This window comes from Ciconia boyciana, chromosome 8 (assembly GCF_034638445.1).
Source record: "Ciconia boyciana chromosome 8, ASM3463844v1, whole genome shotgun sequence".
Taxonomy (NCBI): Eukaryota; Metazoa; Chordata; class Aves; order Ciconiiformes; family Ciconiidae; genus Ciconia; species Ciconia boyciana.
In genome coordinates this window covers 12,623,670-12,640,350 of record NC_132941.1, presented here as the reverse complement: position 1 = coordinate 12,640,350, position 16,681 = coordinate 12,623,670, and the positions used below count along the sequence as shown (strand labels likewise).

The 16,681-nt window shown below is 38.2% G+C and overlaps 1 protein-coding gene across 1 annotated transcript in view; it reads right to left on the bottom strand.

Annotated features, from left to right (window-relative positions):
* FBN1 (fibrillin 1) overlaps positions 1–16,681 on the bottom strand; it is a 158,572-nt gene that overhangs the window by 49,647 nt on the left and 92,244 nt on the right. Inside the window, exons 19-31 of the mRNA XM_072870543.1 lie at positions 15,826–15,951; positions 15,063–15,182; positions 13,952–14,089; positions 12,904–12,954; positions 10,194–10,319; positions 9,145–9,369; positions 7,741–7,866; positions 7,520–7,648; positions 6,881–7,006; positions 6,617–6,742; positions 5,564–5,686; positions 1,698–1,823; positions 854–979 (exon numbers count right to left, since the gene is read on the bottom strand). Of these exons, the coding sequence (XP_072726644.1) occupies positions 854–979; positions 1,698–1,823; positions 5,564–5,686; positions 6,617–6,742; positions 6,881–7,006; positions 7,520–7,648; positions 7,741–7,866; positions 9,145–9,369; positions 10,194–10,319; positions 12,904–12,954; positions 13,952–14,089; positions 15,063–15,182; positions 15,826–15,951 (1,668 nt within the window). The remainder of the gene's footprint in view (positions 1–853; positions 980–1,697; positions 1,824–5,563; positions 5,687–6,616; positions 6,743–6,880; positions 7,007–7,519; positions 7,649–7,740; positions 7,867–9,144; positions 9,370–10,193; positions 10,320–12,903; positions 12,955–13,951; positions 14,090–15,062; positions 15,183–15,825; positions 15,952–16,681) is intronic.

Here is a 16,681-nt window from a genome sequence, read left to right as displayed (position 1 = left end):
CACAACTATTCGTCCCCGGTCCAATATGCAAAGTACAACTCCAGCTCTCAGATTGTTCTATGAGAGCTGTAAAAAACCAGCTTCATATATCTGGGGCACTTACAGAAGTATATTATTAACTCTGTACAATAAGGGCAGACTAAGAATAAAAGTTTGTCTCAAAGACATTGCCAGAAATGTGTTTACCCTAACCCTACATTAAAAATTATATTAAACATATGTTTGCATTCATATTTGGGCAAAGCCTAAGACTCTCAACACCTTGGCTTGAGACACCAGCACTACGATTATTAACATCATGCCCTCGGAGCCTGTATATTTGAATCTCATTTCTGTTTTCTGGCAATACATGAAATAATGCAAATTATGATTTTGCTGATATACTGTAGTTGAGTAGCTGTATTGTTGCCACTTTGCAAAAACTGAAAATATATTTTAGCACATATTTTAAGCCATCTGTGTTTGCCAAAATAACGCTTGTAACAGATAGCTGTTATTTGCATGCATAGTATACAATTAACTAATCCAAATGCACTGAGGTCCTCGGGAGTCTGTCATGTTACAGGCAATGGCATTTTCTGTTCTCTTAGACCAACAACAATGCAGTAATAAGCCCCATTTTGTTCCCAGTGGACATTTTGTCACTCATTTCAGCAGAAGCAGCATGTGCCACTGAATGCTGTGCCACTGAAGTTCAGCAGAATACAAGCTTAGTAAATTTGGATAAGAGATACAATATTTAGCACAAATAGGTGAAAAGAAGCACAGTGAGAGGAGGTTTTGAATACTAGAAAAGAGGTTATGCAGACTCACGAGTTTAACTAAAAGTTAATAATTAAACTTTAAAACATACCTGTGCAACCAGTTGTGCCTTTCTTGCCTGAATATCCCATATCACAATGACAGATAAACGAGCCTTTTGTATTCTCACAGGTTCCACTCAGACAGATGTTTGGATGCAGATCACACTCATTAACATCTAAAGAAACCATGAATTAAGATTTATTAAATAAAGTTCTTAGAAAGTAACACTGCTATATTACTGTATCTGTATTAACACACCTTTAATTCCAGCTTTCCTTAAAAATGGAGACTAAGATTCAGCATATTATCCAAAGAATGACTATGACTATTTATTGATGCTTTCTATGTATATGTTATGTGTGTGCGTGTGTATATACATTTATACATGCATGCATACATTATCTAGTTTTGTACAAACATTTCTCCTCAAATACGCTCCAGATTTTTAATTTAAATGTGAAAATTTGGTTTTGGAGATACACTGTTTCATGACTTTGTTCTACCCAGGTGCAGCACTTGCACATAGTTTTGTCTTAGAGGCAAGTTTAAATCAGCACTGGTGATTTATCTTGCTACAAGTTTTCCACAGCATCATCCACCACTTCGTTTCTGCAAGCACTCTTTCATGTGAGCTGCATAAAAACCTCACTGGAAGAGCACCCAAAGATACGATGGCTATAGATCATCATGTTTGCACCCCAGGGATATACAGAGATTACATCTGCATTTAATAAACATAGCTTGTGCAATGGGGCTGGTCCTACGGTCAGGTGGCCAAAATTAGGGCATAAGAGCAATACTCTTTAAATATCATCTGCCTACTTGGGAATAGTGCCTTAATAAATAATTTTTCCCTAGTTAACGCAGATTGGAAAATATGTACTTTCACTTACCTATGCAAGTCTTCATGTCTTCAGATGCCATGAATCCATCATAGCAAAGACACCTGTATTCTCCTGGGATGTTTGTACACTGACCTCCATCACAGATGTTAGGATTGTCTTCACACTCATCAATATCTACAGGGAAAAATCAGATTAAAATACGCTACCTTTATGCAATGCAACTAACCATAATCAGGGCAAGCAAACATTTTAATGCTCTGATAAAGCATTAAAAGAGCATGATGAAGATTGAATCCTTGCAAATAACTGAATGGTACGTTGCAAAATTGTCCTGATGAGTAAGCTCCTCATCTAAAGTCAGTGGCAAGCATTCCCCTCTGACTCCAGTGGGAACAGGAACCAACTTTGTAAGTAAAAAAGTAATTGACAGAAAAAAAAATACAGAACCTTTGTCACACCACATGGCCACATACAATTGGAGATTCTTGGATACAATCCATCATTGTTGAAGTCAATGGAAGCTCTGAAGTGAAATTCAGTGACAAAAATATCAGACTTTACAGAGCTTAAAAAAGCCATTGTACATGCAGAATACCTCTACAGGTCTCAAGGGTGGTGACAAACTAGAAACACAGAGTCAAACTGATGATGGGAATAATTACAGTACATGCATTTATTTCACTAAGAGATTTTATGGGGGTTTTTTTAGCATTTCAGCTTACTGGCCAGGCCATCCATATAGTTACATCCTCTAGCATGTAAGTTGTTTTCTCAGTTCATGAAATTGGCCATCACTGATTAGGGCCAAGCTGCAGAAGCAGACACTTTATTATATTAATGCAGCCATGCTAAGGTCTGGAATCTTTCAGAGTCCCTGGGGTTATATTAGTGTTCCTTGTAAAAATCCCTAGAATCTCCCTGTGTCAGCACCAACGTAGACCAGCAAGAGCAAAAACCAGAAACTCTGCCTAGTGATACCATGGGAAAAAAATCAGCACAAAAAGGACAAGATTCAGGAGCCTGCTCCAAGAGAAAGGGTGTAACTCATTATCAGGCCAGTCTATTGTGGATTGCAGTAATTATGCAGCTGCAGAAAATGAACTCACTTTAACTTAAGATATTATGTTCATTATTCTTCTGTATTTCTAGCAGCTACTGCTTGTGTGGATACACAACTTCTGCAAGGAAGAAGGCTGACCAGTCCCTGTTCATCTTAACAAGCAAATAATGTTGGCATGGACATTAGCCTGGAAATGTTAATTTGGAATGGAATTTGAATTAACATGCAAAATTAAGCTCTAGAAATGGGGATAATAATGACAGAAATAAAGAACTTTATTTACTAACCTGTCACTGTACTGATTTCACAGTTGGGGGAAAATCAGCTGACAAAGAACCTGTTGTTTCTCCTAATTGAGCTGATTATTTATGCATAACCTCACCAATTCAAACCTGACCTACTACTGAACTGAACAGCATTCTTACCAGCTCAATTATCAAGAAATATATTCCATAATGGCTTCCAGCTTTGTGTGACGTTAAAGATAAAAGACATGTTCACACAGAGAGCAAACTGAAAATGTAAAATAAGTGTTTCACATACTCAGGTCACAGTGCTACTATATATTGTACCACGCACAAACATCTAACACAGTAAAACCAGATATTCAGTGCAATGAGTAGAAAATGTCACAAAATACATTTTTTCTTATTTTTCCACCCAGTTTGGGCAGAGGCAGAATTTCAGCATGCAGATTTTGAATATTCACCAGATGTTTATATATGTAATTAACATCTCTTCAAGAGAAGGCAGCAGCATTTTTAGATACTAAAAGGATGGTGAAGGTGACCCCTCACATCTCTGGATATTTTCTTAGGTGGAGTTTGACTTGACACCCAAAGGTGTCTGGTGTTTCTGCTAATTTAAACCTTTTTATGTGTTGACTATTGCATTCAAGTCTTTCTTAGAGGAAAGTATGAAAATGAATAGCTAATAGCTATTACTGGCTGACCTATGAATGAAATTCTATTTTTCAGAGTCAAGGCTGGATATAAATATGCAAAAATTCACAACTAAGATCAGATGCTTTTTATTGCTCACCCAGGTAAGATCTGACTACAGACTTCTATGGACATGTTTATGGTGAAGTTAATGTGTGGACAAAACCACTGAGATTCCATCCCCTCCCCACAGCAAAGGCAATTGCTTCCTCCCTTTTTAATTTTGAGAGGGGAAAGATGATAGTTTTCTATTCCAAAGTTTTTAGTTTAATACGCAGGAAGGTGCTGTAAATGATCCGCTCTGGTTTTGGGTTTAGAGATGTCTTTGGGTGGCTAAAGGCAAGCAGGAGTAAAGCACAGAACTGTTTCTAGCCAGTAGACTTGAGATCCCTAAGACTGTCTAAGTATACACTTGGGTCATTTGGTCCCCAGTCAAGCCAAGAAGACGAAAACAGAAAAGTGGCTCAGAGAACCCTGCTCCCCACCTCTTCCCTTTCATGTCCCTCTAATCCTGTCACTTGGGTTTAGATTTTGGCTGAGGCACAATTTTGATCAACTGGTTTTATTTTTGCATTGAAAAAGTGCCCCAAACACCCATGTCTGGGCAAGTTTTTGTACAAACTTGCCTTTTCTAGAAACTTGACCTAAAGCAAACTATTCCTAATCTAAATCTTTTAGGTTTCTAAATACTTAATTTCAGGGTCAGTCAAATTTGCACTTTTTCTAGTTGATTTCTTTCTTTGAACAAGGGTCCGATGCTTGCTGAAGATTGACTACTTTACATCTTTCTGACAGCATAAACTACAATGGGGAGACAAACCACATTTAACTATGCTTTAAGGCTCTTTTATCCTTTGGAATGGTAGCGAGTGGCCCCAGGGTAATTGAGACCCTGCTCAGAGGTCTATAAATATTTACAAATTCTAAATGTGAGCTCTCTCTATTAATTCAGTACAGAAAACTATCCATTTGTTCAACTATAAAGGCAATTCTATTCCAAGGGATTAACCCTGTTATATTTCTCATGCTCTTCAAGGAGCTCTTGGATGGAACTGGCAAACAGCTGGCAAATATTCACATGCCTCGGCGGGCCAGTAGTTGTGCAGCAAGAAGTAAGAGAAGAGTAGAGTAGAATTATCTTTCCAGTAACCTATGTGGAAACCACCAAGTACAATTCACTTACTGGGATTACGACTCCCAGACTCCCAAAGGACAAGATGCGGATGTTACAGGGCTCTCAAAATTTTCTCACAAACCCTGTTTAGAGCACAAGAGAGCTGTTTCCTAAGAAAGATTCATACTATTCGGATTTCAGTTTGTCTGAAAGTCACTCAATTTTGAAGTAATGCAGCATACTTGCATTTGACTAAACAAAGAATTAAAAATAGGAATTTTCTTGCTTGCTTAAGAGCAGATAGCATACAACCACAGAACAGGGCAATCAGCTCTTTTTCTAGCATTTCTGTCTATTCTCTCTCCAATATAACCACACAGTACACATGCAGAGCACTTTGGCTTATGTTTATGATGATTCTTTCCATTGACTTCAACACATTTTGGATTTGGATCTAATATAATACCTTAAGGGAGAAAATTTATCTCCTACTGAAAAAATTACAGCTTTTTGTTACCAAACTCAGAATCAACTTGTATGCTTTCTGAAATTATGAAGAATCAATTCCCTTCAAAGCAATTCAGTCTGCAGTTGTCCAATTCTGATACTTTGGAGATGTTTACTTTAGAAAAAGAACTTCACTTTCCATGTATTAATTACTTTTTTTTTTACAGCATATTTATTCCAATACCTTTAATCTTACAAAGAAGGTCCATTTTTAAACTATTGAAAAAGTTTTTAAACTATTTAAAATAGTTTAAAAAACTTCCAGCGGAAAAGTTCCCAAAATCTCCCTTACCAGTACATGTCCTGTGGTCTGGCATGAGTGCAAAGCCTTGTTTACAGCTGCATTCATAGCTGCCCTCCGAGTTTGTACAGAAGTTCTCACAGCCACCATTCATTATACTGCACTCATCAATATCTAAAAAGGAGAAAATTACAGTTAAAACCCACAGTACATTTTACTTTAAAGCACATTTCAAGGACACACTTTGAGTAGCTTTCCAGAACAGCATCAGTCCAGAATCTAGACTTGACATTTGCACACTCCTTGAACATTCAAGTGTTTGCAAATATAGGCATTGGGATCGATGTCAGGCAAACCAGGGAGAGAAAGAGATGATATTATCTGACTGCATATACAAATACCTCTGCAGTTGTCTTTCTACATATAAAAATACCACTGTTGGGTTACCACAGTATCATGAAGGCAACAAAGTTTTTGTAAGGATCAAGGGAAAAAGTTATCTACTAGGCAGAATTAAAGCCAGTGGATTTTTCATGTATTTCCATGGCACAATAAAATGTATGCCTATAAAAGAGTGCACAATACATGATTTAAGCTAAATGTCATTTACAAAATGTGACTTTAAGGAAACCGCTATTGGAAAGGCCCTATATTTTTGAATATAGGAAAAGCCCCTATATTTGAGACAATTGCAGATCAAATTAGGAAAAATTCAATTGAACCACATGATTCTACTCCATGGTCTATCAGGAATGCTGATTTTTAATAAAACATAGAACTCAGGATTTAACAAGGTATTCCCTCTTAATGATCAAAGCCTGAAGTCTTAGGCCATTTAAAATAGTATGCTATTTTATGCATCATGATTGATTTACTAGAGAAAATAAGCTATTACCCAGTTAACTGTAGCACTGCCATAATTTCATTCATTGCTTGCAAGTAATGGATGTGCATATTTTGGGTTTTTTGCATACTATTTTGACAGACTGTACTAGATTTTTGAATCACAGTTAAAAATGTCTTATACAACTACTGAAAATGAAACAGTTATTTGTGTTTTATCTTCCCTGTTTGCTAGAGATCCCATGTAGATTTTGTCCTTACCAACACAGTATAACTTGTCAGGTGTGGACTGATATCCAGGGTTGCAAGCACACTGATACTTTCCAATCAGGTTGACACAATGTCCGTTTCGGCACAGGCTGGTGCTTAGGTCACATTCATTAATGTCTGTTGCAAAAGAAAAAAAGAGAAACGCGTTTTAGGTCTGAATGAAAATGATACTAAAGCAAACACTGTAAATGCACATGCAGCACAGGAACAGTATAAAAAGCTGTGCACAATATTGACTTTGCCTGCATGTCTCACCTATACATGCAGAGATATTTGGTGATATCTGATGGCCTGGAGGACAATCGCACCGAAAACTTCCCTCTGTGTTGATGCAGGTGCCGCCTCGGCAGAGAAGGGGATTGCGCTGACACTCGTCGATGTCTGTGGGGAGAAGGGAAGGCACATCACTGCAGGGGCCAGCACTGCCACAGCGGCAGCCCATCCCTCCCCATAGTCTGCTACCCATCACAGCACCATCTGTCTAGATCAGCTCTGGAGCCTTTCCTACAGCTAGTCACCCCTTACACCACAGTGCAGTTAAAAAAAGAAAATAAAATAAATTCAAAAAAGGCTTCTTCTAAATTTTAATCTACTCCAACTTCAAAGTTCAGGACGGTGTCCCACTTAGCAAAATGGGGATTGTGGGGATAAATTTAACATCCTAAAATCCTGACTCTTGCTCAAAGATGCTTTGGCATCCTGCAGAAGCAGCAAATTCACCTTTGGGGTGGAAATCAAGTTAAAGTGAGCTTTAATAGGACTCAAAAAATGAGAGGGACCTAAACCCAGGCACAATCAAACCTTAAAAAAACCAACCAAACAAACAAAAAAACCATGCATAGCATACTAGCACACAGCATGCTATTGCATATCTATGGTCTATACAAAACATACCCATGCAGTTTTTCATCATCATAAATCCACTTTCATAGCCTTCGAAACATTCACATTCAAAATCTCCAGGAGTATTGACACAGATGCCTTGGCCACAAAGATCAGGAGAGATGCGGCATTCATCAATATCTGTAAGACAAAACACATTCACAGTATTTTCAAAGGAGTTAAGTTTTTCCTTTTCAAATCAAAGTTATGAGAGAGACATCCATGAAGTTTACCTGTGCAATTCCTCTCTTCAGAATCAAGGGCAAATCCACTGTCACATCTACACTTAAAACTGCCAATGGTATTTCTGCATTTTCCATGGGTACAAAGACTGGGGACCATTTTACATTCATTGATATCTAAAAATGAAACAGTAAGGACATACGATGTTATCACTTCATACAAAAACAGTGCACAAAAGAACAATGCCGACTTCAGAGCTCGTCCTTTCTCATGATAATGACCCCTCCTTTGGGGAAAATTGTAGACCATGCTACATAAACTGATATTGACTTCCACTTAACCAACAATGTAGACAACCTGCGCTGGAACTGCCAAGAGCACTTTCTGCCATAAAATGTTATTACTCTCCCCTTTGTCCTGCAGGATTTGATCTGCAGCTCACTGAAGTCAAAAGTAAGATTTCAGTGGACAGAGGATCAAACCTACACAGGCAAAGGGAGCTTCCAAAAGAACCACTCTGTCTTCTGGTTTCTGAGGAAAAAATGTGACTTCCATGAGTCACAGAAAACATAACGAGCATAAATAAAAGCACATGTCACTTTTCTTTATGGATAATTAATGGCTTAGTAACTGTTTATAAAACTAGCGCTGAAACTAACAGCAGCAATTGTCATTCATATATATTTTCCCCTCCTTTCAGACTTCAGAATGTTTAGTTTTTGGGTAACTGGCTTTCTTTATAAACATCCATTTGTGCTTCTGACCTTGTCCAGCTTAAGCCCACTGGTAACCCTGGAAAGACGACTTTCAACACATGATGCTAGGGTGTCACTGTGTGATTCCCAGTTAATGCTGGAAGTTTACCAACAACAGTCATAACAAGACTTGGTTTACAGTAAATTAAACTCTGTTGATTTGAGCTGTCATCCTGGAAACATTTTTCTCTACTTCTCCAAGTAGCTCCACAAGAAATTCCCAAAATTGTTCACCCTCCCTTGCTTGCTCCACAGTAGAATTTAAGTTATTGTACCCTGCACAGGTAAGAAGGATTGCTCTTTCAATACATCCAAAGCTGACTGCTCAGTTTGTTCCAGTTCTTGTACTATGAGGTGCCAGGTTTTCAAAGCTATTCCATCAGCCAGAGGTGCCATTAGATGCAACACAGGAAGCCAAGTCAGGCACAATTTAACCTCTCTAGTAAAGACACAAACTTAGTGTTTTCAGGCTGCAGTATTATATGGTATTTAATGGTCTGTGACACGGACTAAATTATCTTGTGTTTTAGTCTAGCCTTAATTTCCAGGAAATCTAATTGGATTTTCAAATGTGCCTTAAGGTGAGTGACATGCCTGACTATCACCGAAATCTTCAGACCCACAGGAATTGTCCGAGGGAAGAGTGAAAGGAAAAGCCGGCAGGATTTGCTGGCAATGAACCACAAACGGATTGCATACCTTTAGAGAAAGGTTTCCCAGTTATCTCTATCTTTGTAGAGAACCCAGATCCTCTTGGACAAAGAGCTTCAAATTCAGGTGATCCCTTCAGAGGGCACTCCTCGCACTCAAAGCCCCATGCTGCCCCCACTGAACAGCAGCAAGCATCCATTCGGTGTCGGCCTGGTATTTGTGAGGTGCATTGCTCATCTTCATGCTGCAGGTAGCAACTCTCCAAGCGAATGTCTGTTGGGCAATTGAACAATATGTTGAGAGAGAAAGAGAAAATTTAGTTCACTGCAGAGGAATCCTTTTCCAGAATCCCTTCACAGGACAGTATGCTCCATGTTTTTGTGGACTCAGAGGAGTGTACCAAGCACACTGCATAATTTCTAACAGCAAAATATTAACACTAAACTCAGAAATTAAGAGTTGAAGTAAGTTTAAAGCACCATTCTGAAAAATGGTGCTCAACACTTGAAGTAAATTTTGGATCAGAAAAGGATTTTAAGCGTTCCAGCTTACCATACCTATATAAGGCCTTTTAATTACTACAAGCTATGCCTCGTTCTGAGACAACTCTTAGGCATTTACTGCCATAAAGGGACAAAGGTGCTTTGGATGGACAGCGTACAAAACTTTGATATTCTGTTGCACCCTCCATTAAGGTGCACAGTGTGGCTAGGAACACCACATCCCTCCTCAGATGCCTGAGTCCTGGCCCACAATGGTACCCCCGACCACTCTTCCAACCTTGGTGATTTCAGTGGGGCTGCGGATGAAGACTGCTAAGAGCACAGATGATCTGTAGGGATTTGTCAGATGAAGAATCTGGAACTAAATCAATGCTATTCACCACCTAGCGATGGTGATGGGCTTTAGCTACTACCATTGGAATCTGTTCGTGTTCCAGTTGAACTAAGTTCACGTCCCTGATTGATTCCATTTGAAAATTACTTATGCGGACAAAAATAATATTCCTTACTTGTAAGAAAACATGTAGCACAAACATTGCTCACCACATGGATTTGCTCTTCCCTAGTAGACCTGTAAATGGAATTAATACCTACCAAGACACGTTCGTCCAGAAGCATCTAAAGTCATTCCATTGGGGCACTGGCAAACAAACGATCCTAAGGTATTGACACACTGCCCATTCGTACAGACTCCAGGAAACACCTCACATTCATTTACATCTATTTCCAAACAAAATGTGAATAAAAGTAATCACTAGCATGCTAAACATGAACAAATCAGAAAAAATATGAACACTCTAATGTTTGTTTTTTAGGATAAAATACAAAACCACAGCAGTTTACATGGCCTGACAAAATTCCAAATATTTAGGATTTCCTATGCAAGTCGGCCAGAACCAATTAATTACAGAAAACTGATGATGATTAGAAATAATATATATTGTTATTTGTCATTCCTACATATACTGAAATCAAACTCAAAAGTAACAAAAAAAGGGAGGGGCATTTAAAAATTATATCAATTTTCATACTCACTGTGGGCCAGACTTTTGAAGCAAATGGGCAAAGAAAGACACAGGTAAATGCATAATGAGATTATGCATTATTCCAACGAGATTAAGTTATGCTGTATTTTTTTAACGTTTTTTTAAATTTTTGTATTTTTAATGTTTGTGTCTTATCAGGCACGCCTCTGCATGTCTAGAAGCTACAACACCGTCTGAAATCTGGCCCTATGACCTTGTCAGCAATTAGTAACTTTATATAGATTAAAATAAACTCCTTATGACTGCACACAGAGTTTAACTTCATTAGGTAAAGATTATATTTCTATATTTAAGTGGCAAATTTAGTACTTTTGGGTAAGGATAATTTGATTAACTGTGTTAGCTTGGCCTGAGCATAAATAAATGTTTAGTAATCTAAGTGTGGGGTCCTCCCACCAGAGTCCTTTGTGAAAAGCAAATGCTTCACAACTGCCTTTAGGAAAAAAGCCTCCAGCATTAAATATGGCTCAAGATGAAGCCTGACAATTTTTAAGACAGGAGAGGATAAGAACAAGAACTGAGAAAAGAATGACTCTGATAATCTATAGCTGAACACTCATGTATAGAGTAATCAAGAAGTGGGTAGGCTGGACTCGCTAGGCCTCCAGACAAAACTGGTGCAGACTCTGCCGCTCTCAAACCGCGTGGAGCAGGGTGGAGGATAAACGTCGGGTGGACATCAGTGGCCTCTACCCTTGAACAGATACTGTAAATAAAAGGCCCACATTGACTGGAAAGCAGGAAGTAAAGCCAGTGGACTATTAGAAACCACTGAAACACAGTTCACGGCCTGTGAGCAATATTCCAGCTGACAACTCCAGGGCTCACCCGTAAACTAGAGGAACACTGCCAATTTAGTTCACTTATTTCCTTGCACAAGGTCCATTACTCATTTTACATGGGCTGTGTATGGGAGAACTGAGTATCACCTTTTGGGAACTAAACTTACTCCCTTGTCTTGTCTCTCACTTGCCAGTAAATTTCCTAGAGATCTTCCCCTGTCTTGAAAAATGCTTACATTGGTTAAAACCCAAATACAGCTTCAGTATGTTAAAAGCAGGGGAAAATACTCTGAAAAATCTGGGGCTATCCAGGTCCTACTGAAATGAGAAAGATTAAAGCATGTAATAGATGTCATCCGAAGTGCTGCTAAAGGAAATGCTGAAAACAGTTATGTCTACATCTTGGAAGGATAAACTTTCCATCCCAGCAGTGTTGAAAATGTTCTAAGACTTTCCTTGTGAAGAGAGATAGGTGGGGCCACTCTTTTTTTTTTCTTTCCCTTTTCTTTCACTTACACACTCCAGAAAGTGTTGCTGAGGTCAGATAAGTTATGTACAGTGGGTCTGCAGCACAGACATGCCAAGGTATTCAGTCATCATTTGGAAAGCAAAGAATATGTGTTGAGGGTGTTCCTCTTTTTTTGTTGTTGTTTTATTTTATTTTTTGTTAAGGGAAAAAACAATGTTTCTTTATGGAAGCTACATATGGGAGTAATTTTTAAAAAATATTTTAACTGCAGTGTCATGTCAGATGTCAGTCAGGATGACCCACAGCAGTTTGAGACTCTCTGAGCTTCTGCATATTATGGAAATATGCAGTACTTTGCCAGGGGTTCAAATCAATTCAAGTGAAGATGAAATAGGGTGGGACCTTCAATTCTCACATAATAGTATAGAGTCATCTCATACCAAGCAAAAAGCTACACATTTAAAAATCTTCAACCTTTTCTTTAACCAAAGTTTAACTGTGTCCTGACGCCTTTTTTTTTTTTTTTTAATAAGACTGAAACTATGCTTTGGAACATGCCTGATGTCATATAATGTTGCATGGAAGAAAGCCAAGGTTAAGAAAACAAAACAAAACAAAACATTCATGTGAAATATAGTCTTTAAACATTCTTTTTCTAAAGTATAGTAATGGCTTGTCATACCACTGTATCAATACTGCCATGTTTTATAACATATGTAAGATGCATATTTTGCCCAAATAGGTTACTCAGTTAACAGTATTTGAAGAGAGAGAATCATCTCCTTATACTGGTAGACACTATATTTGCAAGTGTGTACTTTGAGATAAACTGTGAGTATGTAGGAATGTTAAACAAACTGAAACCAAATTCATCCCTGACATAACTCTAATGGAACTACACGAGGTAAGAATTTGGCATAGTGTTCCTCTATGCTAAATTAACCACTTAAATCAAAACACTGGCATTTTTCATTCACGCTGATTTATGTTAAGGCAACAATAAATACCTTCACACAATGTTCCTCTTATTCTTGAATATCCCTTTTGACATATTGGGTCTGTAAAACAAACAAAAGTGAACTTTTAGAACACTACAGTCCAAAACTCACCATTAACTTATTGTGCAAAACTGATCATGTGAAATATTATCTAGAGTTTATTGCTATGAGAAGTGTGAGTGCTTAGACAGTATCTCAGTATTTCTGAAATAATAAAGAGATAAGATGGGGCAACTACATAAACTATATAAGGTGTCAGCCATTATCCTCTTTTGCTTCCCATGTGTCTTAGCTAGCTAACCCAAAAGTGTTTATATGATTCCTGCTTCATTCAAATCAATTAATTAATTTAATTTGATCACAGCACATTACAGCCCTATTTACCACAGATGGATGAGGATGAATTCTGCTAAGATATACAGGATGAATTTAACTAAAGATTTGAGCAAACTAGCAGCTTTCAGCATATAGAAGTAACAACTCACACACATTTCTGCATTCATCAGCTCATCCCTGGGTTCCCAGCTCATCCCACAGTTCAGTCTAATTATCAAGCGAATATGCAGAGACCTCAACCCATTTCTTGATCAACCATATGATTCTCTAGGTCAGCAGTTAATCTACAGAGTATAATAACAAGGGCTACGCCCTCTCCTCCCTCCATTACCACACCAAAGATCCATTTGTTGCAAACACTTTCTTGGGAGCTCTGGGGAACATGCATCTATTGCTACATCATTAGGAACTGTAGCTCACTAATTATGACAAACTATGCTAAAGTAATGCTGCAAGTTAGACTGTAGGTGTGGTCCCTTCCCTTCAGAATTTAAACTTGTAAAATATTTACTATACAATCCAAAGTTAGAACCTTCTATAGCCACATGCTACCTCTCAAATACCAAGACTTCTCTTTTTCAGACTGAATAAGGAATGAGTGCTTGATAATAGCACAAGTAAAGTTATTTGTCTAGCCTGTGCCCAAACTTCTATGACAATAATCTGGACCAACCCGGAACAGGAAAAATCCTAAATTCCTGAGGAAAATGAACAGCGTTACCTCGTTCACATGGTGTACATGGGCTTCCCCAAGCAGCACCTAGTGAGGAACAGCACTGGGACTTCAGAGTTGCTCCATTGATATTTATTTCACATCTTCCATCCACTATGTTCTGCCAACAGGTACCCTTAACAGTTTCTGTTTCGGAAAAATCCCAATGTATTGTCATGCAGATTGTTTAGCATTATACATTCATATATTTGCAAACACGCTTGAATTTAACCATGAAAAAGAATCATCCTTTCATTACAACTGACCACGTCAGATCTGAATTTATTTTAAAAGCTCTTAATTTATCCTTCTCTATGCTGGACTATAGCCTGAAATCATCCCAGCACAGAGCCCTTGCAAATCCTATTTTATGCTTATTGACCTTAACAGGGAATATCTCAACACCATTCAAGATCTGAGTAACTGTATTTATTATGACTCAGATTAGAGGCACATGCAGAAGAACGGGGTAGATATGAACGCTTTCTAGATCTTCCATTAATCTATTAGATCCCGCAGTCTGGATATCTGACCTTCCCATATAGAGAGTGGCAGGAAATAGCTAAGGATTAGACAGAGCTATAGTTCCATGGTGTTCCTCACTAACGAGGCAACAGCTATAAATTACTGTCCCTCCAGAACAGGTAAGGGAAGAAATTATGAGTCCACAGAGCATCTGAGTCACAGCATTCTCTGTGACTGCTCTTGAGCTGGTCTGGACCGTACACAACTTACTCATGCTCCATCTCAGATAGAAAACTGGCCTTTCCAGAGAGCAGATCTTAACGAGAACACATCCACCCCTCTTGCAGGAGGAATTAAGTGGGTGACCATAGTCCTGAAGAAGTAGTCTTAGCATTTCTGTATTTGTTACCAAAAAATTTCACCTCTCTTTCAAATTTGACATGGAAGCACACCATGCTCTCAAGTGCTAGTCGCACTTTATGTACCTACAGTCATGGTGAAAACAAACACTTTCTTAACATTGTTTCTGTAACGTTTTCCACTAAATTCATCTACACAAGTTATTTTTAAATATTTTCTAAACTTGGTGTACAATGTTTGTATGTCACTGGACATTTTCAACCAGCAAACATAAAATCTTCAGAAGAATAAATACCTATGCAGATGGTTCTGGTTGTATCCAAAGTACTTTCAGGAGAACATTCACAAGCGAAAGAGCCTGGTGTGTTTTTGCACACCCCATTAACACAGGGGTTAGATTCACACTCATCAATATCTAGAAGAGAAACACACTGCTGTTAGTGCCAGGAAGCATTAACAAAAATACATATGGCCTTTTTCAGCTTAGGGAAAAATGGAAGAAGCTTTCCTCATGACCAGTTTTCCTGATATTCTGTTTTTCTGTTATGAAACTCTTCACAATAGACTAATGATGCATGTGTCCTAAAGACACACTGACACGTTAGAACATTAAAACTTTCAACTTGGAAGCAGCATCTCATTTTTCAGTGATATCCAGCTATTGCCCTGCTTTGTGGTGATGGACTGTGTTGTTTAAATGATTTGATACACATCCTGTCTGTGGCTCAAAAAGGGTTCAAACTAGGAGCCGTCTGGCTCTGTTCTCCACACAAGATAATAGATTTGTAAAACTTGTTTTTTCTCACCCTTGGCACAGTGTGGGCCCACTGGTAGTAGTCCATAAGGAGAGTGCTAGTACAGACCTAATACAGGCTATTCCATTAATGCTTTCATTTTGGCCTTGTCTCTCCTCATTCCCCTGCTTCCCCATACAATTTCTTCATTTTTTTTTTTAGTTCTATGCATTATATTCTCATCGAGGTTCAAAGTATTTCTGGCACAATCTGAAAACAACCCAAATGAATAAAACTAGGATGAAATGGAGTGCTATCACTTACCTTCACATGTCTTTAGGTCAGGAGTGTATACAAATCCTTTTGGACAGGTGCAGGTGAAACTTCCAGGGGTATTTCTGCATTGCCCATTGTCACAAAGCAGCATGTTCAGCGCACATTCATCAATGTCTATAATGAAAATCAGTAACTTTTTAAGAAAGAAAACATTTCTGGAATAGAAGCCAGGACAGAATTTCCCTCCCAACAGCCACATTTCATTAGATTTTGTGTATATGGAGAGAAGAAGGAGACAAGAGGGAGACAGAGGAAGAATACTCACACACGACTTGCACTGTTTTTCAAAGACACTAAAAAGATTTCTAGATTCTTTTAGTAGGCAACAGGCTTGGAATTATTTCAAATGGAAATGACCATTCCAAATTAACACTAAAGATCCCAGTTACTGTACCTTCCTTCTTCATGAAAACTGTCATTAAAATAATGGAAACAATAATAGTTATATGAATTCAACCCACACAAATATTACCCAGAGAAAAATTAATGTTTTAATTTTGTTTTTTAAATAGGGGAAAAAAAAAAAACAAACGACCCATCTCTGTATACTTTTGTTGGCTTTTTTCTGAGCTTTGTTCTTTAGCAGACTGCTTTGCTTTTATAAGAGCTCATACTTCCTTTCTACGCATATTCATAATATGTGACAGCCATACTGTGGTTCAAAATGAAGCTGGGAATCACACTTTCATCTTGCCTATATTGTGGAATAGATCTGTGCAGTCTCTGATTCCCTGCACAGCAGCCCCCACAGTCATGAAAGAAATGAGGAGAGGATTGGTTTGGAGGAGAGGATTTGCTGGTCATCCTGGTCTTTAAATCACCATTTTTTCCAAGCTGGCTGTGA